This window comes from Convolutriloba macropyga, chromosome 5 (genome assembly GCF_964194025.1).
Source record: "Convolutriloba macropyga chromosome 5, txConMacr16.3, whole genome shotgun sequence".
Taxonomy (NCBI): domain Eukaryota; kingdom Metazoa; phylum Xenacoelomorpha; order Acoela; family Convolutidae; genus Convolutriloba; species Convolutriloba macropyga.
The window spans coordinates 7486692-7511146 of NC_134472.1; the positions used below are offsets into that span (position 1 = coordinate 7486692).

The window sequence follows — 24455 nt, forward strand, 5'->3', positions numbered from 1 at the left end:
GTTTCTGCTTTTTTCCATCATTTATTCCCTTAATCTCAACTCTCAGACTCAAAGCTATACAACTTGCACACTCAAATATACTCTTACATATAAATACATACACATTAATGCATGTAAGCTTTTTGTGATGTCATAAAGTGGCACAATTACTATATAGCCTCAGTGCAAAAAATCAGGTCTAGTATTTCTTAAGTATTTGCAGACTAAATGCAAACTAAAATACAAGAACACAACACATGGCGCTCAAATGGCCGAAGAGCGAAAAGCAGAATGTGATAAATGCTGAGACAAAGCAGAATGGTCGGGTAGCCGAATGCTTTCTTGTTTAGTCAAGCTTGCCCATTTAGCAAAATATGTCTTGTTAATATTACTAACACTTTTTGTTTTGCTGTGGCATATAATGTTAAATATTTCATTTCAGTTTTTAATCTAACAACATTTCAGATTGTTTTAACACAATTTTTTGCGTTCTGCTGTACGCAACTTCGGCCACTTGATTAATTGGTACACCAAAATTGCGGGTGCTGCCGAAATTAGCCGACATTCAAATTAGAAAACACGACAATTCGCCTATTGATTTTATCAGACAAGTTTCATCAGACGAAGTTAATCGATCCGTCCAATGAATAATCTCCTTATTCGAAAAACATTAAACTAATGTAAATAAATGGTCATAACGGGGCTACTGAAAAATGCAGACCTGCCAAAATATAGACCTTTCAGACCAGCCAATCAGAGATGAGGAGACTTGTCATAACCAATTACTGTTTTCAAAACAAAGAAACGCTTTATTACCCGCTGATTGTGAAGGCGATAATCATGAGACGTCATTTCTAGGCGATCAGTAGTTGAAACTCAGCAAATTTAGTCGGCTAAAATGCTTGTCGGTTAAATTGTATACCGGCTCGAAATATTATACATACACACACGAATGCGTACACAGACGTGGCATATAATTGTATATTTAGCTGCCTGAAAAGATACACGCGTTGATGTATCATCCCCCAATGCATGTTAAAAGAGCTTCACTTCAGTTTGCCGGCCTTCTTTTGTCTTAAATCCCCTGGTCCGTCGTTTGAGCTGTTTTTACTCTCATGTTGGGCACATGTATACAAGTCTAAGCGGAGGATTTTAGCATTACTTTGGCTTATAATGTAGTTTCTTGTCGCGCATTGTGCATTGTAGCGCCGTGAGCGTAAAACAAAAGAAATCGTTGCCCAAAAATTGATAATTTTGAGCGCGCTTGTAAATATTTGAACAACTTTCTCAATTTTCAATTCTTTTCAGGGATATTTTATTCACTAAAGCTTTCCTTTTCTTTCATTAAAACAAATATACCATTTTATCTTTAAGCTATTTAAAATGTAAAGGCAACGGACTCACATAAAGCGTGGAAAACTTCATAATTCTTCATATTTTTTCAAGGAAGCTTTACAAAAGGTTATTTGATGCAGTTTTTGCCACCTTGTTCATTTTACGCTGCGGTTTGATGCTGTGACCTCAAAGTTACGACCCAAATATTACTTAAATTTATTACTTTATATCGCATATGTTAATCTTAAAGTCTGCAGTTTAATTCAATTTCTTATCACAAAAGCTAAAACCGCAAATTGAAGTCAATATTCTTGACACCATAACCCCATTTAAATTCATAAATCATAAATCTCTTGATTTTAATCATAAATCTTCAAATTTGAACTGAGACAAAGATTTCACGTTGCAAAACTTCCAAACTGAACAACTTTGAGTTTCAAGCAACATTTCTGTTATGCGAACTATTTGTTCAGTTATTCTGTGAACAACAACAATAATAACTCCATTTCCTTCGGCAACTCAAAACGTGAACACAGTTACCACATATGGAAATTTGAAACCCGAAGTGACTTCATTGTTCAAACAGACCAAAACAAATTATTGTTTTCTGGGCTATTAATAGAACCCACAGACCTTTGGAAACCCATTACCAAAATCGTTCCCGTCAATAATATTTCCTCTGGAATTAAGTAAAGAGTCTATAAAATACAGGTAACCATGTTACAAAATTCGTTTTCTAATTTTCGATTACTTTGATCCGAATGTGATTTGACTGATTTTGATAACCATTTTTGAGCCCATAAATTTATTACCACAACCTTGCGTTAAATAAACTGAAATTTATCTGCAGACCCAAATCAAATACCTTTGGGCAAACAAAAACGCCACTGATGTCGTGGAATTACATAACTATTACTAACTTCATTATAAATAGCTAGTTATAACTATACAGATTCACTTTACTTAATGTGTGGTTGGAACAACTAACAATATAAGGTGTACGAATTTGACTTATTAGGTAAATTTGCTTAATCAACTGAACTAATTGCTTAAAACGTTATCAAGAGGTGGATTTTATTAGAGGGATTTATATTAAATGAGCCCCAATTTTGAGGACAATAACCCTGTTATACGCATACATTACTCTCAAAAGAGGGCTGCAAAATGACTCACGTATATTATAATATATTAAAATATTAGACCATTTTCCCTTTATCTTTCAAAAAAGAGAAATTTTCAAGGAATCGATTTAACGAGAGGTGAGTTTATTGTCCTGTATTTCTGGAAAAAGTAATGGAATTAAATCTTTGATACACCCATGGGCTTTCTTCCATTATAAAAATAAACCCTTTCCTATTTTTAGCAAAATTTTGGGGTTATTTACCGATCTATTCGATTTTTCACTGTTATTTCCGTTCATTTTTCACTGTTTACTGACATTTCGTCGTGCGTAATTTATAATTATATCTAACTTTGGTATCTGCAGCTGATAATTTCCGCTATAAATTTTCCTTAATAATTGTGGGCAAGTTCATTTTTTCTCTCGTTTTTTTTTTAAATTTAGTAAAGCTGCTTTAAAATATAAGAGAAACCTTATAAACAAGGAAAAGGGGAAAATACAAAGCCCCGTTTCACACTGTTTGCATCTTACAACGAATTCTTGACATTTTCCCTCGCATATTTCATTCCTCATTTTCCTTTTCCCTTACCCATTTCTTATCTTACCCCGGGCAAAGCAAATTCCATTAGCTTTATATTCCTTACAATCCCTTTCCGTTGTTTAGAAGTCCTAACCTGCTTCTCCGGTTTCTATTGTTAAATTTTGCAACGCGCATTGCTTAGAAATTAACTCGAAATACGCGCCCATACTCTAGAAAAAACGACCGACTTTCCATCATTTTTCCCATTTGTTTCCCCGCAGTTAAGCTTTCCCTGAAAATTTAGTCCTGCTGGTTTTTTTCCCTTTTACCCAGGAGGGCGTTCATTTTCACCTCAGCATGGCAGCATTCTGTTTTACACGTGAAGGTTAGTCTGCTATTTTTGTATACTGAATATATTCTTATCTACAGATTGTCGTATATAGAGTTTGGTTACATCTTTTCTTAGTCTAAAATCGATTCAATAAAATCAATCTCTTTAATGTGATCATGAGAAAATGATTTTCGCAGGGTACGATAAATATATCTAGACAACAATTATGCAATAATGGCGTGAAATTTGCATGTCGGTCGTCTTACGAAGTATCGGGCCATAAAAATGATTGGATCACGATGTGTCTGTCGTTACTTTAAAAAAAGGTTAAAAAGGTTTTTAGAGACTGACTATTATTAAGATATGGCTTTGGATTGGAAAATGCTGAGAAGTGATGGAATTACGACTGATGTCTTCTTTCCTGACATGACAATAACCCACGAACAAAACTTGAAGAATCTTCATAAGATCGTTCTAAGATTCTCGGTATGACAATCACAAGTTTGAATGTTTGTGAATTAAGCATTTTTATTACTTCTGAGACAGAAATTGCTTCGGTCATTTGGTGAACAGACAAAACAATCCCAGACAAAATAGACCTAAATTGCAAAATAGTCCCAGACAAAACAGTTTCAGACAAAATAGTCCGAAAAACAGACAAAACAGGAAACAGTCCAGATTAAAGCGCTCTTTAGATAGATCAAAAAGAAAATTCAGCTCTAATCTTAAAAGAATGCTTTGAAGTAGTACCAAAACTACCGTACTACCGTAGCGCAGTGGTTAGTTCCGGAAGCCACCTGAGAAGTTTTCGTTAGCTCTTCTTTATTATCAGGAAAAAGGGCGTGAGTTGTAGGCTGGAATATTGGCTGTTTCTCTATTGATGTATTTTTGAGCGGTAAATATTGTTTGGCGTGGAGTATCACCAGCCATTGCTGTTCTGTCTTTCAACGCGGAGCGGAAATTTCTCTTCACTATCTGCTGGATCTGGTATATGGCTATCAACAGTGATGATTTCTTTTTGTTCATTTGAGTAGTCTGACTCTTCTTTTTGAGTAGTCTGACTCTGCCATTGAGTTCTGTAATACAGCAGTGCCAAGAAGATGCGCCATCGGTAAGTTGGCGATGCCTAATTTAGCCATAGCTTTCAAAAACGAGCCATTGTGATTTCTTGTTTGTCTGAATGACTTCCATGCTAACAATTTGGTCAATTTTTTGACGCCAAACATCGTGAGGCACTCTTTCACATGCTTTTAAATTAAAAAGAAACCTTTCATTATTTTTAACAACTATTTTTGCGTCCATTCTGAGTACTTTGATAGTTTGATATTTGGGACCTTTTTGTCTGCGACTCTTGTTCGGAAAGGATTATTTACTAATCAAATTTAATTGTTTTTGGTCTGATTGCTTAGAGTGTTGTGGAATAGCATACTTGGTGTTATTAAAGGTGTTACTACAATTGTAACTTTAAATATTTTGTTCTCTCCGCTATGTTACGTAAGAACAATATATAAAATTCCTGAAGTAACTGCTTGCTGATAAAATAGACGTCTGTCATGAAGATATTTCTTATGGTCGTGCGCGTTCTCCCCTTTTGATCAAGACTAAAAATGTTTAGGTCTCAAACGCTGTTGGTTTATTAGGTTGGACTGTTCACTGCTCTGTCACTCGCTGTTCCAGGATTAGCACTAACTGACACATGATCAAACGTACTAAGAGCAGTTGAAAACCTTGCTCACTATTGAAACGTCTGCTGACTGGATATCCATGTCTCAACTTTTCTCGGAGCAATATTCTGTCCTTGGTAGCTGTAAGAGCAAAACCACATCACCTCTTCGCATCTGCAATAAGACTTCTTTGCTGAGAGGACTATGTTATAATCTAGAGGTTGGCAAAACTGCACGCCAGCTTTTTGGTTTCTTGGTCTGGGGCCATAAAATAGAATTATTGTAATCATCTTGAGCATCCAATATACAGGTCATGCACTAAGTTCATTTTTGTTCAGGATCATAAAGCTGAAAGCCTAAGCGGTATTTCAAGGCTACTCGACACTCATCAGGGAACAGATTGAGGCCACAGGTGTGCATTGGTACCGCAGTCAACCATGCTTCTGCCTCATGTAATGATAGCGCCAACAGACCACCTTTTTACTGGTGGATGAATGGCTAATCAGAACTATGCTGTTGGCTAGGACATCAACGGGTTCTTGTGATTTGATTTGGGTCATGTCTCAATTTACGGAATCGCGCAGTTCTTCATCTATTAATTCAAGTTTTTTGTTCTGTTTGGGTTCACTCCATTGATAAGCTCAAGTAGTGTTTTTGAATAGTTTACCTAGCCAACTTAAACCACCTTTATCTGGTCTACTGCCCTTTTTAGGGAGACATGCTTCGTCCCTATTATTCGCATGACTCAGATCATGACATTGACCTCTGATCAGCTGAAATAATCAAATTTTGTAGAACCAACGCAAAAACATGCAATCCCTAAAGCAGACCGTGGTTACGCAGAAATTGTTGACCGCCGTTTTTCATGATGAAGCGACAAAAGCGGGCAATCTCATTGCCGCGCCCAAATTTTTAATACCCAAATGACTATCTTTGGTTTGTTCCATTATCCATTCAGCCGTAATACGAGAGTTCTTATCTCTCTTGCCTATGTCCAAGTTTACACTTTTCATCAAAGGTTTTCAGCATTTGTTAGCCTCTCAAAGTTTTTGTAATCTTCCGGCGGTAATACCAGAATGGAATCAAGGTACAATCAATGCTGCGTAAGATTTCGCAACCTGAGATCTTTTTGCTTAACAACGTGCCACAGAGCCAATGAAAGGAAAACTGGACCAGGAAAACTGGAGTCTCCTGACTGAATTCTTTTTTGTTTTAAAATACACGTGTTGTTCAAGTTATTTTGAAAGTAGCAACAAATTTTAAAAGAGTCTTGCTTAAAGGCTTAAGTAATTCGACGCCGTACCGAGTTTAATTTTTGACCATGATGTGAATGAAGACAGTATTCAAAAAATTAGATAAACAGTGCACGAACAAATGGCAAAACGGACTGTATACCTTAAAAACTTGGGTTCCACAGTAAGTGGCGTGATAGCCAAGAGGTAGGGCGTGTTTTAGCATAACATAGATTGATGGTTGGCTCCCCTGTCTTAAAAAACAGGCAATGTTGCTCACGGAAAGTTTGAAACGTGGGGATGATAGAAATTTGTAGCTCAGAACAGGCTCCTGTAGATCAATTCTGGGTTGAAAAGCTTAATGTTGTTTGTCTCTTAGTACTTAGAAACACAATGATCTTTGTTACATTACAGCATTTGATAAATTATGACGCCTAAGAAAACTTGAAAATTTTTGTCGCTCTATCTCACGACAGCAACAAGTCAGCAGATCTTACAGAAGATAAATGTTTCAAAAGTGAGCAGAGATAAAATGAGGAAACTTTTACATTTAATTGTAACAGTCACAACAACTAGGTCAAATTATGTTATCAGACAAATTAATGAATTTTTAATAAAGCATTTTTGTACGCAAATTGAACAAATGAATTTTGAATGTATATATTGAAAGGGATAGAAGGAGTTTTGCGGTTGCTTTTGTTTATGCCTTTTCACTTAAACATTGATTTCACTGCCTAATGTTTGGTGGGTATTTGCTCAAAGTGACCAATAATTTCAGAATGGTTTTATGCGAGTTGGTTAACTCAAAACTGTTTTTATCACAATATTTGTTGAGAAAAAGATAGAGCCAAAGTTTCTGCAAGCAGAGTATCAACAAGAAAAAATGTAGTTGTTCCAGGAAGCCATGTCATGCTGAATTTGATTTGAATTACTGTAAAGAAAATTATGTCTATTTTTTGGATTTTTCGCTCTTTATCGTTCTTTTTATTGTTCTGTCACTTAGCCTCATTATGGACAGCATTAACTGGTTTTTTTTATGAGCCAGATTGTTAAAATTAAAAGTTTGTTTTCATAACTATCGGTTGTACGACTTTGACATCGCTTACTTTAAAGAATTGTTTTTTTTGTGAAACAAAAGATTTTTTGTCATTTTCAGTTGTTCTCTTACTTCGTCTCGTTAATAATATATCTCTTTGGCCTTTTTATTAAGCATTTGTGAGCTGAGTTGGTTTTTCAATTCAAATCGGAACGTTTTACTGATTTTGTGACTTATTAATTGCTCTCAAACGAAGTTTATAGCAATTTTATTAGTCCTGTCAGTTTTTTTAGGCGATTTTTCGCTTGACCGATTTTTTGTCTGACGCTTTTGATTTTTCGTCCTCAAAAACAGGATAAACAGGTAGCGCTCAGCGGGAATTAAGTGCTCTTAGAGCCTTTCAGCTCTGTTTCAGATCAAACTGTTTTGGAGACTTATACTTATGGTGTGAAGGGCGGTTCTTAGAGGTTGAAGACCCCTCCACTGTTGACCCCCCGCCCACTATTGCTACCACCCCCCGCCTGCTGTTACCCCCACCCCACCCCACTGTTGCCCCCCTATCAGCTCTCGGTACATCCCCCACCCCCGTTTATAGATACTGACAAACAACCGCTCGCTAAAAACGCAAATTTATACTTTTTTGCACAATTTTTTTCTAGCTTTTTGAAAATTTTTGAAAGTTTTTATTAGCCCTAGTTGTCAAGGAACTTCACTTAGGTTTAAATAATAGGTTACTGCATAGTTTCTAGTGGTAATGCTTGCCAAAACGTGTAATTTTTTCCAGTTGTCAAATTTTTTTTTGACAAAACGTGTAATTTGTTTTCATATTTTTTGACATTTTGTCGTTTTTTAGGTTTTTTCAGCCTCGAGAGCTAGGGAACCTCCTCTGGGGTTTGAAAATAGGTTACTGTATAATTTCTAGATTTAATTGAATGTCTTGCAAGATTTTAACGTCACGAAATTTAGCATTTTTTTGTCAATTTTTGCCATTTTTCAATTTGTTGACATTTATAGCCATTATTCAGGTTCTTTGAGCCTAAAGGATCAGAAAACATCTGTTATGGTTTGATTATAAGTTACTGAAAAATTTTTGTTGGTTTTGGATTAATTTTAAAGTTTTGATATCGTAATTTTTGACAATTTTTTTAAAGTTTTTTGAAACTTTTTGTCATTTTTTAGGTTTCTCTATTCTCAAGAGCCATGGAACTTCCTCTAGGCTTTGATAATATGTTACTGCATAGTTTATAGATGTGATGGAAAGTTTTTCAAGACTTTAATATTACGATTTTGAACAATTTATTATAATATTTGCAATTTTTCGTGTTTTTTTTTCTGGCACCAGGGGCCCTGGGACCTCCTCCAAGGTTTAATAATAAGCTGCTGCATAGTTTCTAGAGTCCATGGAATGGTGATCAATATTTTTATGACTCCAGTTTTGTTAATTTTTGGATAAAATTTTTGTCATGTTCCAAGTGTATGGATCTTTATGAGCCAGTGAAACTATTACAGGCTTGAAACAGGGTACTGGATAGTCTCGTGAGACCATGAAATGGTTCTTAAGATATCAATATCTTGAATTTTAGCACGATTTTGTTAAAAATTGCAGTGGTTTACAAAATTTTCAATATTTTGTCTTTTTCCGAGTTTAACGGCCATTACTGGCCATTGAAACTTTTTAAGTCTTGGAGATGTGTTACTTGAAAGAGCTTTCGAGACAAAAATTGGTTTTAAACTTTTTTACTCCGAGGTTGAAAGGTTTTGTTTTTAATTTACCTTTTTAAGGTTTTATCTATGATTTATTTACTTACAAGGCCAGAAAACTAGAATTTGCAGAGTAGAATCCCATCATGGAAAATATTCCTATCTCTCTGTCTCTCTATCGGTTAGGGTTTCTCTCCTTCTCTTTCCCGTTCACGTTTTATCTCTTTCTCCCTCTCTCTCTCTTTGTTGATGCCGCACTTCAGCTGCTGTTATATGAGGTAATGTCATCATCTCTGATCCGCATTAACAGTGAGTTGTATTAGAAATGTTTTCTTTAATCATAAGTGACTTGACAGGCACTTTATACAGCTGCGCTCACCTTACGCCCCTTCAATTAGTCTAAAGCTAGCCTCTTTAAACCGTGGCTAGCTATTGACGAAGCCAACCGCTTGCCAGTCGTTTGAGAGCAATTCGTCTGATGTTTGTCAGTTATGTTTTCAAAATTTGTTTTTATATTTTTTTCGTGTTTGAGAGTTCTTGTATTTGTGTTTGTTGTTCTATCACTTGATCTCCTTATTGGTAGGTCTGTAGGCTATATAGACCGGCCAGTTTCAACTTATCCCAGTTTAGATCGTGAATCAATCTTTTTGAGCAAAAATTCTACCATTTTGAAAATTTAATTCATTGTTGAGGTTTCTTGGTCCCGGCAATCCTTTCATACTTTCTAAATTTTTTAATTCTTCTTATTTCCCATATTAAAAAATGTAAATTTTTTGAAGCTAGTTCCCAGCAATCTTTAATTGATTTTTGAATTTTTGTTGTGTCGTTATGGATGAGAAACTTCATCGAGAACAAGGAATTTTGTTGAAACTACGAAAATAACTACCTTGTGTGATTTTTTTAAAATTATTAATTAATCATCATCATTATTGCTTCATTGCTTCTATCGGGTTGCCTCAAATTGAAGTGTTCAGTTTAGTTCTCTAATAATAGAGTTTGCTGCAATCAAGAAAAACCCTACAACATAAGTTATTTCCTCCAATGATCAATGATGAATTTTTGTTTCTACCTGACCAAATATGGACGATCGAAAACATTGCAAGAAAGGATTACTGATTAGGTTTTATTTTGAAATTAACTGCTGATTGTGATAGACTGAATTATTGAGTTGGTGATCATAAATATCATTACCAAGCCAATTATAATTCTATCCTTCCATGGTTTGCTGATACCATGCTTTTCAGTGATATTTGAAAATTGCGATTTACAAAAATGCCTGTAGTGGTTACAATTGTGCCACCGAATATGTTTTTTGCCACCCTTTGCTCTACTCGGTTGAAAAATTTATATTCTTTTCACTTTTTTTTCGAAAATTGAAAATAATATAGCCTGTCAATTATAGACGTTTATCTTATCTTACTGTTATTCATTAATGTTTTCATGATGGTTGAGCAGTCACAATGAAACTCTTTTAATGTCAGTTTGCTGTTCAAATTATTATTCTGTATTTTTGTTACTAGAAAAATGACAATGGGTATTAATTGCACTTGAACGAAGTTCGTAGCAATTATTGTAAACGTGTGTGTCTTTTTTATGCAAAATTTTCGCTTGACGGTTTTGATTTTTCGAGACACTTTTACGCCCTTGAGTTTTTGCGTTTCGCGTGATCTAAAATTCTCTCTCAATCACAATTTCATGCAGCTGAACTCAATTGGTGGCAATTTAACACAAAGTCAAATGCAAAGTGCGCCAAAACTAGTGCCATTTCTCACTTTAAATCTTAATAATGGTATTTCTTAACATCTAATGTGGTTATTTGAAGCCCACTATTGAACTTCTTAGTCCCATTTAGGCTATTTCCCGCAGACTGAAGCAGGTTGCAATTGATTAGAGCTCCCACTAGTCGTTCGAGAGCAATTCTTCCGAAGTTTAGTCGGTTATGTTTAAAATTTAAGATTTTTTTTGAAGTAATCTCAAGGGCAATTTTTCACGAGAAATTTTTCTTTATTTCTGCAGCAACTTTGATGTCAGTAGAACAAAAAAAATATTTTTTTCTGGTCGCGTAGAAACGCACCGAAAAACGCACCGCGTAGAAACGTTTTATGTTGTTGAGACATTTTAAACAAAAGTAATCCATGTATTCTCATTTGTAAAGTATCTTATGAACATTTTTTTAACCGTGATCAATGCAATTGGATTTTTTTTTCTAAAAATATGTTGTGATAGAAATGGATGTTCAACTAAGAACTTTAGTTTTAGAAAAATTGATTTTTAATAGCCACCCTTATATTCTCAGCCGACTGTTATGGCGGTTTTTTACAGTTCAAAGATTTTTATCTGTGGGGTGCTGTGTTTTTTAAGATCTGTTCTTACGTTTTGATGGTTTTTGATTCGTGACATTTTCTCATTCTATTTTTAAAGTATAGTGAAAAAGCGGTAATTGCGCCAAAATTTCGGATCTCGATTGGGATTTTTTGCTCACGGGCGGCAATTTTTTACTGCTTTTTAGAGTTGTTTGATTGTGTTTTTTAAGTACTTTTACAAATCAATTGCTAGTCATTTTTGTCCAGTTTGTTTGTTAGCAAATGAGAATTCGTTGAATTAAACGTCAGGACTTGTCCTGCTATGTTTTTTTTTACAATTCAAAGAATTTGAATTGTATTGGTATGCTAGCTGTCCTCACGATTTTGACACTATTTGTTTTAGAAATTTTTGGTGGTTTTGTGATTGGATTTTGCCCATTTTTATTTGTTTTTTCTGCCATTAATGATAGTTCTTCTTTGCTCTCTAATCAGGCATAATTGATTCCATTTCAGGTTTTACGTTTAATTGCTAAAAAAATTATTGACTTTGACATAATCTTTTTTCGATATTTTTAGAAATTTTGCTTGTAGCCTATGTTTGTTGCTACTTCTGTTATATGATATCCATTTGTTTTCTTTGAAGTCGATGTGTGTCTTTATCAATGGATAGTGCGGAGGATGTTGAAGAGATTGATTTTTATGGCATGTTTCAATGACTTTAATGCCACTTTTTGTTCAGAAACACCGTAAAAATAGGATTCGGCAAATGTTTGCTGTCCTATGGCTTTGTCTCACAATGTTTTGTTTTACAAAACTGGCTTTTTTTGTCTAAACCCACTTTATGTAAAGGTCTTTCAATGTTGCTGGCGATAATAAATCCGATAACCCTATTTTCTGAGTTGGAATTGACACATTTTTTTTTATTTTTTGTAGTCTTCTTTTTACTTTTGTCGACGGCTTGTTTTATGATCTGCTTATTATTGGAGGCTTTTCTTGTAAGAAGGCTGATAGTGTTGTCTTCTGTTTGTTCAATTCTTGTTCAATTCTAATTCAGGACTGGTCTTGTTTTTCTTACTTCGCTGAACAAAGATTTGATTACTTTCATTTGATTCCGTTTTTAAGCAGCAGTTGTTTGGCAGAATAATCTAGAATCAACAGTCAGTATCGAAAAACGAAGTCAAAAAATGAAACGGGATCAAGCCCAATTTTAGACGCCCGCTACTGTACCTTCTCATTGAGCAACAGGAGTATGCCCAACTACAAAATGACATCAAAAACAGTTCGCAATTGATTTTTTATGGCTTCGACACTTTCTTCTCGCACATATCTAACGAATTTGTTGTTTTTACCTGTATTTGTTGTACTTTTCATAGTCATAGGACTTATTTTGATAAATTATTGATGACCTAGGAATAACAGAAATCATTGTTTTCCCCTCGAGGCAGAATGTAGCATTTTTATTGAATTCTATTGAAAGCTATTGAATTTAATGGCTTTGAAACTACGGGTTTTCTCAAAAATTTTGTGGTTTTAATATTTTTCCATATTTGTTATTTTTTTCAGTCATTTTGTTACAAAAAACAATCCCATTGCTGATAGAAAGTTATTTGAAAATGAAAAAGTTTTTACTGAATTGTTCATTTTTGGTGGCTTTGACACTTTTCTCTCTGATTAGCTTATTCAATGAAGTCAGTGTATAGCTAAAGGTCTTAAAGTTTCTTATACTTGTTAACAAATTTTCTTTTAAAAATTTTCACTTTTTGTTCTTTTTGTCAACTGGTAACTAATTCTCATCATTGAGAGGTCCCGTCCGCTTACTTGTAGTTCAAACTTTGCCGTGTTTATTGATATTGTGCCGTGAATGTTGTTTTTTTGGACAATATGCGTTTTCAAAATATTTTGTGAGTGGTTAATATTTGTGTTTCTTTTTGTCTTCTTTTAGCAAATTCGCGTAATATCATATCCCAATGATTTTCAAATGGGGCCCGGGTGGACATATTTAATCTTTCAATATAATTTTAACTGAGTTGGTACTCGTAAGAATTGAAATAAAAAACATAACATTCAGATAATAGCTAATGATTTTAATTACCTAAATACTTTGTTTTCGCTAATTGTTTGTATTTTTTTTTATTTTGCAAATTTAGTCCGTTTATTTGGGTTAGTCTAACCAAAAATAGATCTTATTGATTTCCTTATGACCGTTTAGTAAATTTATCTAAAATTTCTTTGTTAATAGCTGCTGGTTTTTAAGACGTTTGAAATTATTTGGTTTAAAAAACGGTTGATTTAGATTTATTTTTGAGTTTCGGCTCATTATTTCTTGTTTTTGTTGTCTTGTTACCCAGTCTCATTGAAAAAAAGTCTAACTGCTTTGTAGTTAAGAAAAAGTAAATTTGTGTAGTGAGGGTTTTGTCTGATTGTAATTTGACGTTGTTACTAGGTGCTTTTAAATCTAGATGTTGAGTTTTTGCCGTAAAAATTGTTTTGTTTTTGCTTGCTTTGTTGTTTGTTTGTTCTTCTCCTAGTCTTATTAATGGTAGATCTCGTGAGCGCTCTAATGTGGCATGGCATTATGTAATTCAATTAGTAGTTAGGTTGTGTAACGATTTATTTAAACTCAAACATCTACTTTTGATTATTTCTTCATTCGGGGTTTGGATGTTCTTATTCTGAACTCCTGGTTATACGGAGCAAGAACCATTTCTGAATTTTCGCTTTCATTCGGCACTTGATAACTTGTCTCCTCTGAGTTAGTACTTCTCTTTCGTCTTTTGAGTCTTTTTATAATATTTTAACTTTTTCATCAGTCTTACGGTTGGAACTCATTTTTTACAACCGGGTGTGAATTTTTTTTGAACAGTTATGTGAGTTATGTGAGAACAGTTAATTGAGTTTTGAACAGTTTTTTGAACAGTTATGTGAGTTATGTGAGAACAGTTATTTTTGAACAGTTATGTGAGTTGGTTTCAACATTTTTTGGTTGCGGCTCAGATTTGAATAATTGCAATTTGATTTATGATTAAAGAGTGAAAAATTTTAACGGCTGCAACCAAAAACTTTTATGAAATTTATTCTGAATCATGTGTTTTTGTTCATTATTTTGTCTTTTCGTTCAAAATATTATTCTCCACTCACTCATGTATTTAAGTGAGTAAACGTACCATTGAAATGCCGTTTATGGGCTTGTTCGGACCAAGTGTATCGGAAAAATAGCCGTGGCATTCAGCTGCCCAGAAAAACATTGCGATTGAATCAACTCTGCTGGAGGTATACAAGTCTTGGGTAGCTTCAAAACACTATTTTCGTAATTCGGATCTGATTTAGGTTCACGCGACAAATCCTGTGCGTCATTGTGCTCTACACAAAATGTCACTTTGTAGCTTGCAGCCCTTACAATCTCAAAATTATAAACTGTTTATTACAATCTCGCAACCCAGCTTATATTACTCTCTCCGATTTCTTTTCCATAACCGGAAACCAGCGTGGGAAAAATGGCTATAGTTCCTCCTCGAGTGAAAACTGCGCCTGAAATAGCTGTATGTAATTGCGGGCTTTTTACAAAGTACATGGTATGTTTGGGTAAAATTAAGAGTTCCTTCTTTAGGGCAAATCGTTAGAATAAACGTCCCCTATTTTAAGCTGGAATGGAAGAGCGCTCTTGTATTTCATTCACGCAGATTTCTTATCTGGGCAGAATAGCCGCAGGAAATTGGGAACCAGCTCAGATAAACAAGTAAATAGGTATAAGGAAAAGATTTCACGTGCAACGTAGTCAATTCCCACTTAAGATCAAACTACAGCTAGGAAAACCGAGTTGTCATTAAGCAGAAAATTACCGAAACAAAAAAAATAAATGTTCAATATTAAATTTGGCTATTTTTATTAGCAAATTGACATGAACGATTTGTGAATCAAAACCCCCTTTTTTGGTTGACGTTTAGTGAAATTTTTTTTATCCGAATAGTTAAGAGAACAAGTAAGCGCTTCTGTTATGTGGACAATGAATTGATCTTTCGGCTATTTGAATAGGCGGTTTTTGGTAAACCAAACTTAAGCATTGCAGACATGGAAAATTTAAGGAAAAGCTTTTAACGTGTATGTTGAAAGAAAGTTTTAAAATTTAGAAGGATTTAAGTCTAAATTACAATTGACCACCTTAGTCAATATTCTTGTACGTATAGTCGGCTTTTGGATTTACCACGAGTTCATTGCGCACTCATTTTTAAACATATTGGAGTTATTAAACAAAATAACTGAAGTTGAGCTCTAATAATTTGGGTGTATTGAACTGGAACTAAATATTGGTAAATTCATTTATTTCCGTAAGTTACTTTTGGTCTCTAATTTTTAAATTTGGATTCCATTTTTTAAAAACATTTTTGCATTTGTTATTTAAAAATTATGATCAATTTTTTACATCTTTTATATAAACTAAACATTGTATTTTGTTCGGTTAATTTTAAAATTAAGTTAGTTACATTGGCTATTTAGTTTAGTGGTAATATTAGTTTTAGTGTTCATTCGCATTTGTTGATTCCATAGTTTTTGATATTTTTTCCATTTTGTTTATTGTAAATAAAAAATCGACAACAATTTTTTGTCGCTTTTGCGTGTGTGATGTATTGTACATTTTTTTACAGGTTTTAGATCGATTTGAAACATCGTATTTTTGTTCGTTTTTTTTTTGTGAACTTGATCTTTTTTTTCCAAATCAAGTAAAAATGAGTCAACTCAAAAAAGGTGTTCTCTTTGAATGGTAGTGCTAAATACAAGTAAATACCAAATTTGGTTGGTACTATAAAGATTCACCGAGTAATTGTTAATTTTATGTAATGCCGTATTTGGTCTTATCACATTTTTCAATCAAATAGTAATGAAATGATAACATCTGTTTAATTGAACGCAAACATAACTAGTATTAATCACGCATTTGATACTAACTAGCTGATTACTTTATTAGTTTTTATCAACTTAAGTAACGAACGTAACGACTTTGCGAGAAACTGTTAAAGGTAAATCTATAACTATTTATAACCATATCATCAAGGTTTAGTAAAGCTGGCCCGTATTTTATAGATTGAAATAAATTTACAAAACTTAAGCATATTTCTGCTTTCGCTTTGAAGCATTGTATACTCAGTATTAATCAGAAATGCCTAGAAAAGTTTATAGCAAAATGGTTATTACATAGTTAAATTCTTATTTCAAATGTGTTGTTTTTAATCCAACTAAGTTGTTTACTTTTTGATGTTTTCAGGATCACCAGAAGCTTGCGAGATAAACAAAATTGTTTACAAAACAACTCAAGATTATCGGGAATTTTATCAAAGATGCCAGTTGCGCCTTATCAAATTCACAGACAGCGTCAAAAACTGGATTTGAGCCGGTGTCGGTCTTTTGACAACAATCTTTGCGAGGAGTCTTCCAGAAACCAATCACCGGTTATAAGTCATAACCAGAGTTATAACCACCGACCATTACCAATTCCATTTACTCCTATACCCATGGCTACACCCCCAGAAAACATTGCCGGATCTCCAACAGGGATTTTAAAATCATCCCCCTCTTATAGGGAAAACAGTTTTGCTTCCAAATTAGAGGATTTCTCAGATAACGAAAGCAATTACTCAAATTTATCAAATAGTAACTTGAAACAACCGAATAATGTTCATAAAATCGGTGGGAATAGCAAATCAACGTTCCACTTTCCATTCAAATCAGAACGCTCCAAAACGGTTACAGAAGGTTATAATTTAAGTAATAACTCGCCTAGTTATAATAACGATTGCTCCTCGTCAACGTCTTCAGCGCAGAATTCCTCAACGACTTCCAACTCAAATCATAAACGACAAAATTCATTTTTACAGAAGAAAATCTCAAAGTTGATTCAAACTACTAGAAGTAGCGTCTCTGACTGGAAACGGAAACAGGCATCGCGTCATGAACAAACTCAGCGCTATGAATCGCCAGGTCGCGGAAGCAAAGAACGTCGAGAACACGACTCGCGATACAAGTCGGCAGATATTCTCATAGAGGAAGACGAATATCCGACAACTACGCGAGGAGTTAGCAGCTCAAGGGTAAAAAGCAGTTCGTTCGACAATATTCTGAGCACTATAAATTCAAAATACTTCACAATTCCGAGAAAATCTAAAAATATCGACATAAATGAAGCGTTGGTTGTGAAAATCATGCACGAACAACAGAAAACTAAAGAAGAAGCCGAACAATTGGTAAAACTTCAGCGACTAGAAAGTTTAGAAATTGACCGGCCTGTTTTTACATACTCAATTTATAAACTTAATTCCATAGGTCGGAGGCAAAGTAAAAAGCAAACTTTACATTTAGATTTAGACCAAGAAATTTTCTTTATTATTGGTCGTGGATGCGTTGAAATCGAAATTGGTTTATCCGAAATCGAGAGCATCGAACGATCGAGTTTTAATCATTCATCAAGCGATCACTGCTTTTCTATCGAAACTAGCAATAACGACTTGCCTTTAATACTCGAAGCTGAGAGTGCCGAAACCCGTGAAGAAATTATATGCCGTGTGAAATCATTTATGGCGCAAAAGTTTGGAACCGAAGAAACATTTTCCGGAATTCTCGAAAAGAAGTCAAAGTCTTTAAACATTTGGAGCAAGAAAGAGGTTAGAATTGAAGGTTCAAAGCTTTATTACCGAAGCCTAATCAGTCAAAAGCAATATTATAAGCGAACAATTGATGTTACGACAGGGAAAGCCGTAGTCACGTCAAACGCTGCCAGTTGCCAAATTAGAATAAATGACGGGTTTTCAACATACATATTTCGAGAACCCAATTTAAACTCAGTCGTTTTCAACAATTGGGTTACAAAAATTTCAGCAGCTCAAAGTTCGGCTTTGCATGATAGCGGGAGACATAAAGAACGTGATCTGCAACCCGAAGGGCTTTTTGAGAGAATATTTGGAGAAATTTACGCCATTCAGAAAGATGCGAAGTCTTCGAACTATCATTTAAGCCGAATGGAGGATTATTTGAAACAGTTACAGCAGAACATGTCTGAACAAAGACGGGGTTCTAACGCTTCGAGCAAAAGTGGCTCGGTTGTTTTGTTAGCGAGTAATCATTTACAGTTACAGCAGAGCCCGAGTTATGGGTCGTCTTTGGGCGCGGCCAGTAGCCATAAAGAGGAATCTTCAATAGATAACTCACCTTTTATCAACAGCGATAACAACTCTTTACACAAATCTTCACAAGACACCAGTGTAATTAGCAGTAGTGGAAACGAAAAACAAGATTCCACCAAAAGCGAAAACGAAGCCAATAATCGCAGCTCTAATATCTACCTTGAACTTGAAAGTGTCACTTACTGTCCTGAAGAAACTTGTGAAACTTACCTAAAACCAGTTGAAAAGTTAATTCTCGAAACCGAAACTAACTTAGGCCGAAAATCGGATGCATCGGCTACTTTTCCCTCACCCCCAGAACCGTATCAAAACACTGAAAACCAAAACATATCTCAAACTTCTAACCAGACCCCAGAAGTCTTCGACGCTAAGCGGTACTCTGGAAGCTTTGATAACGATCCAGGTTCAGAATATACGACACTAGAAGCCGAAAAAGATTGCTTAGCAGAAAGCCTTGAGGACCACAGAATTGATTATCAAAAACAGGTTTCAGAACCCGATGATTTAAAACCGGATTCTGACAGCCGACCTCAATCAGTTTACGACAATTTGACAACCGAGCCCTCCGACGAAGAGGCAAAATCACAACCCAGGTCGGATTACGAAAATATGAGCGAATCAGAGAGTCAAAGCAAACAGTCAAAATCGGAAATTACGTCACAGACAGTACAAGGTGACGCAATAGAAAAACACGATTATGTAATCGAATCCGATAAGCATTATGATGAGCAAGCAGTGAACATAATAGCCGAGGAACCGGATGAAAATCATTACGTAATATTGGAAGATACGGATGATGATAAAGGTAACGAAAGTCCATACTGCAATGACGAACCTCAACCTGAACCCAAAATACGACATGCGAGTGAGAAATCATCCGATAATTTGACAATCGAAAACAGTTCAGAACAACGATCAACTCCAGAAACTTTAGAAGCTTTCACGAGTGAATCTGAAACGTCTGGTCCGACGAACCCAAACACAAGTGGTTCTCAAAAGCCGGATAATTTTGGACAAGAATTGCCTCCTCCAAAACCGCAAGGCAACCGTCTATCTAGTTCTCCTTGTAATTTTCCTTCGCCCCCTTCGCCTCTGAGGGTAGAGGCAAAGCCGCAAACCCCGGTTATAGTAAAGCAACCCCCAACTCCAGTATTCCAAGAACCATCAACTCCGGGAACCCAACAGTCCGCGTCTGGACCTCAGCCCCCGAGTCCAGTAGTAATTGCTGGACCGCCAAAACCTCCACCGCCTCCTCCGATTCCTCCGCCAGTTTTCGGTTCCGCCCCTCCACCGCCGCCACCACCAGCCCCTGGAAAACTGACAACGAGGAAAAGCATTTTGGGATCCAAGAAAGGTCCAAATCTGAAACCCATTCATTGGAAAGGAATCAGTGGTCATGACAGATTGGAATCTTCGTTATGGAAAAGTTCGATAGCCGCACAGAATGTGAAAATAAACGAGGATCAATTGAAGAAACTGGAAGCAATGTTCAAAGTTGAATCAAGTGCAAATAAGAAAAGAGCAGTTCGTAGTTTGGGCCAAAAAGCAGTTTACAATCTGGACCAAAACAGAGCTAGGAACTTGGAGTTATTTCTCAAGTAAGTTTTTTTTGCCTCAAAATTATCAATGAGATTAATGGTTAGATAATGTCGTTCTAGCAATAAGAAACATAAATGTAGATTCAATTAGCCTTGTTTTAATTCCAGTAATTTGTTGCAGAAAACAACAAACTTTTTCGCTAGAAGACAGACAGGAGTAAAAATTTTTAAATTTTGCTTTATGACTTCTCTCTTGACATCTGTAACAGTATGATTTCATTGCGCTTTTGTGATTATTTACAAAATGCGGGCATGAATTTTCAGGTCTAAATATGGGTAAATAGTAGATGTGATATAAATTACAACCGATCATTGTAGATAGATAAAACGGGTCATGTCAATAATCGATCATCTAGAACTTTGGGAGTCATATTTGATTTTGTTTTCGCTGTTTTATCTGTTGCACAATTGTGAAGATTTACGCACAGAAGTTTGAAGAATTCAATCATGTTTAGGGCGAAAGAATGACTCACCCCTTTCATTTCAGAAATTAATAGATCATAGGGTGGCAGCATGCGCATTAATAAATCAATTTTGCTTTCTTTCGTTATGTTATTTCTAACAGTTATCTTCGCGTAACATGCCTACAAGTATAGCAAACGCCATCAAAAGGCGAGGTTGTTTCAAAGCCATAAATTATACGTATACATAGGTGTTTGAAATAGTGAAGGTGGCGGTTTGGGGCTAAGTTTGTCATGATGGGCAAACAATTAAGTCACAACCAGGTCTGTTTGTTGAACACATTATATCTAGATAAAATACTTCGCCTCAATTTTATTTGGTACGAGATTTCGCTGTTCTTTGCACATTTCATGCTTAGAAATATTAAATGCGATCTTTTTATTGATTCTATTTCTTTTCACCCGATTCATTTGATCCCGCATATCTTAACCCAATATCATTTCACCCCCATATCATTTTAGGCCGCAAATTAGCAGTTAACATTCAAGCATATTTTTATAATTCTGCGCATAAATTAATCCCATGAGCGGTTGGGATAGTTTCGTATCAAGTGCCACGGGCCACTGAGCCATGACCATGGCCCGCAAGGCATGGTCAAATTACTATTTTCGCATAAGTTAACGTAAGAAATATGTAAAGGACTAAAATCGGGGTGAAATGATGGAGTTAAACAAATAGGGGTTAAAAGTGGGACAACCTTTTAATCAGTTTTGTTGAATTGGAGACGTTCATCTTATGTAGATGTTTTTGGTTCAAAACAACTTTTATTTCGCAATAAATGCTCGGATGTATTGTTAACTATTTGATTTCATTTCGTTGACAACTAATATTTAAGACGTTGTCTGAAAAGTAACATTGTCGTGTTTTTTTGCCAAAATTGTTTGCTTAAATGATACCGACTGGTGTATAATTGATGTAATAGTTTGAAGAAATGGGACATTTCAAGTGCGCTTTGATAACTAGTTTTCATTTTAAGTCAATTCTTAGGGAGCACTTTGTAGTGTCCGTGGATTTTTGAGTACCCTACTGAAGTGTTTAAACGAGTTTTTGCTTAATTTCTACAAGTTGTTAGCTTTGCTTACGGGCTACAAAAATTGGCTTGGTCTAACAGACTTTTGGCCCAATATCTTACGCCACCTCCACCAACCCCCCCCCCCCCCGGGTGGAGGTGTCCACCGCTATTGTTGATGAAAAGAAGGGGCAAAAACTTTATCATTAGTTAATCAATTTTTAAGGGTGGAATGAGTGTAAAATTTTTAAATCAGAGTTGGGGTTAAAGTTAAAAAAATTTAACTCATCGGTGAAACACGTAATTTTTTTCCCTATTATTTTTTTTTCACGTTTTCCCTATTATTCATTTTTAACTGTTTTTAACTATAAATCAACTTTTTGCACTTGAACGTTCACAATGATTTAAATATTTTCCTCAGTTTCCAAGCTTAAATTAATTATTAATAGGATGAGTCCTCGGTTTATTGACTCCAATGAAAACAAAAGTTTCATTGGTACGTGAACAAATACACAGAAAGATCCACTTTTTGTCCATGAAAACTATTTTATCCATTTCCCCGACCAGCCAAAATTCACCCAGTTCTGGGAGGAGTGTTTTTAACTTATGTTTCTAAAAAAAATAAAAAATCTTTCCATTTCAGACGTAAAGAATTCGACTTAGACGAGAATCTGCTAAACATGTACTTTTCACTCACAGACGTTGAGAGCCAAACGCATTTCTTACAACAAATCCGCGACTTCCAGCCATCGGACGCCGATTTGAAGCACTTCTCCAACTTAGCCGACGCCGAATTAGCCGATCTTCCCGCAGTTCATAAAAACATGGCTGTAATATGCAGAATTCCAAATTTTAACCTCAAGTTGGACATCTTGCATTCAGTGACCGAAATTCGGGACCAATGTCTGCAAGTCGAAAATAACATTCAAGCAGCTTTAAACATGTGCAAAAGACTTCAGAATTGCGAGAACCTTCATTTGTTGCTGCAATTTTGTCTCTCGGTTGGTAACCATTTGAACGAGGGTGCCAGAAAGCCGAAAATTGAAGCATTTTCAATAATGGATTCCTTGCCTCGGTTCCTGGACGTCAGAAGCTCTACCTCCGATTACACTTTGCTCAACTACATTGTCGAATTGATAATTTCAGAGAATCCCGAAATTCTAAACGTCACTGATGAAATTGATATGCGCCAGGTAGATTTTCTCATCGGCGACTTGAGCCCAAAACCGCCAAAATCGGGCAAACGAGACGGGTTCTACATGCTCAAAGCTCCTGTCGACTTCTTGTCAAAGAGCTCAGCGAAAGCTCAAGAATCGGTGATCAAAATCAAAGAAATGCAATTTGCAGCTAAGTTAGATTTGCCAAACGAAAATTGCCCGGAGAAATATTTTGTGGAACAGGTTCAAAAACTACTACAGCTCGATTGTGTATTCCAGATTATCAAATGCAAAGACTTACTAAACGAGTTAGAAAAAAGCTATCATAATTTATTAACTTTGTTAGCGGAAGATAAATCGACGGACCCAGCTCAGTTGTTTTCGATTTTGAACAATTTCATTCAAAGCATTTCTCAAATCAAGTCTCAAATGAAAGCCGATTCTTCGCCCAAGATGCCGAGCCATAAGAACAGTTCAAACAGTTACAAAGATGCAGCCTTTTTATCAGAGCTGACTGAAGCAACTAAAAAGTTAAAATAAATAAATATTTATTTCATCTATTTCCTATTTTGTAATCATTTGTCAATAGCATTTTCAAATTTTGAGCCTAGCTTAATTTACTTTCAAAATCGAGTAGCGTTTTTCCCAAGAATGTGTTCAATCAAGCTGTAGGAAATTTTTAAGGAGAGTTTTATTGAGGATTAAACAAAAAGATGAAATTTAGGACTTGCGTCATAAATGAATCAATGCAAACTAAAAAGCTGCCAGCGCGCTTAGCAGTGGCGCCTTTCAATTTTTTTTTCAAAAAATATTTCGTCAAAAAGGGGGCTGTGCATAATTAAAAGCATTTGATTTCTAAACGCTCACGTTTCGCTAACCCACAAAGTCCCCAAAACAGAAAACAAAGCGGCGTTACAGATTTGATTTGAATTTGGCTATTAGACATTCAAATTTACGATACTCAATATTGCGACCAAGAAGTGCCATGTTTACAAAGTGCAATCCTACTACACACTTAAAGCAACGTTTTTTTTGTGTTTGCGACACATCATTTACGCCACGGTAGAAAATGTGCCAAGAAAAGTAAATCCTGTAAGCGTATACATTTTTAAGATAACTAGTGAATACTAACAATATAGGATTGTCAGAACTCAACGAAAGTGTTGACAATATTAGAACACAGTTTCAAAACAAAAAGCGAGAATTTTTTGTAGTCCAATGTTCTTAATCATCATTTCAAGCCTCCCGAATTCTAAGAATCGTTTTTGTGGGTGGTTTTTATTTAAGACTCCACCAGTAATAATGTACTCATGGGTCATCAGGGAAAAGAGTTTTCCTCAGCATCCTGATTCGTAAGTGTAAATCTTTTTACAGTTGTTAGCCCCGTCTTTTTTTGTTCGAAATGCGGGAATAGATGAGATGGTGGCTATTTTCTTCAAATTTTCACCTTTTGTGTACGCATCGCATAGAGATTAGAGGTTGCTTCTGAGTTCTATAAAAAACTACAATTTTTAACGCATGTTGATAAAAAAAGGAGCTGTTCGAAACGTCGGAAGGAAAACGGGAAGGGAAAAAGATGGAGACGGGGGTTAGTTAAAGATAAAGTAGTCATAAATCTAATCTTATAAATAATGAAGTAGCTGTTTGCTGTTTTTTAGCTATAATAATGAGACTTTATTATTATTGTAAACGCTTGATTAAAAACGAACAAAAACAAAACAAAGTAAAAATTTCATAAAAAACTTCATAGAAAACAGAAATTAAACTTTTCACGAGTAGTTCCTCTAACTCTGAACATTCCCATGAGAATAAAGATATACGATACCCTTTTTTACA

The 24455-nt window shown here is 35.2% G+C and overlaps 2 protein-coding genes across 5 annotated transcripts in view; one reads left to right on the plus strand and one right to left on the minus strand.

Moving 5' to 3' along the window:
* The window catches only part of LOC142339098 (elongator complex protein 4-like), a 323966-nt gene that overhangs the window by 238587 nt on the left and 60924 nt on the right, over nt 1–24455 (minus strand). The window lies entirely within an intron of this gene.
* On the plus strand, nt 1008–23252 carry LOC142339095 (uncharacterized). 4 transcript variants are annotated; one of them, XM_075388812.1, is made up of 3 exons: nt 1008–3339; nt 16482–19991; nt 22106–23252. In XM_075388812.1, exons 2-3 carry the CDS (start codon nt 16555–16557, stop codon nt 23157–23159), a joined length of 4491 nt encoding a protein of 1496 aa, XP_075244927.1. In that variant the 5' UTR covers nt 1008–3339; nt 16482–16554; the 3' UTR covers nt 23160–23252. The 4 variants fall into 4 exon arrangements, with proteins under 4 accessions (XP_075244927.1, XP_075244930.1, XP_075244929.1 ...); XM_075388815.1 differs by lacking the exon at nt 1008–3339 and adding an exon at nt 15468–15528; XM_075388814.1 differs by lacking the exon at nt 1008–3339 and adding an exon at nt 15470–15546.

Coding starts and splice junctions, on each gene's coding strand:
- LOC142339095 (XM_075388812.1), top strand. CDS start 16,555: ATGCCAGTTGCGCCTTATCAAATTCACAGACAGCGTCAAAAACTGGAT. Junction 19,992..22,105: donor AACTTGGAGTTATTTCTCAA/GTAAGTTTTTTT, acceptor TTTCCATTTCAG/ACGTAAAGAATTCGACTTAG.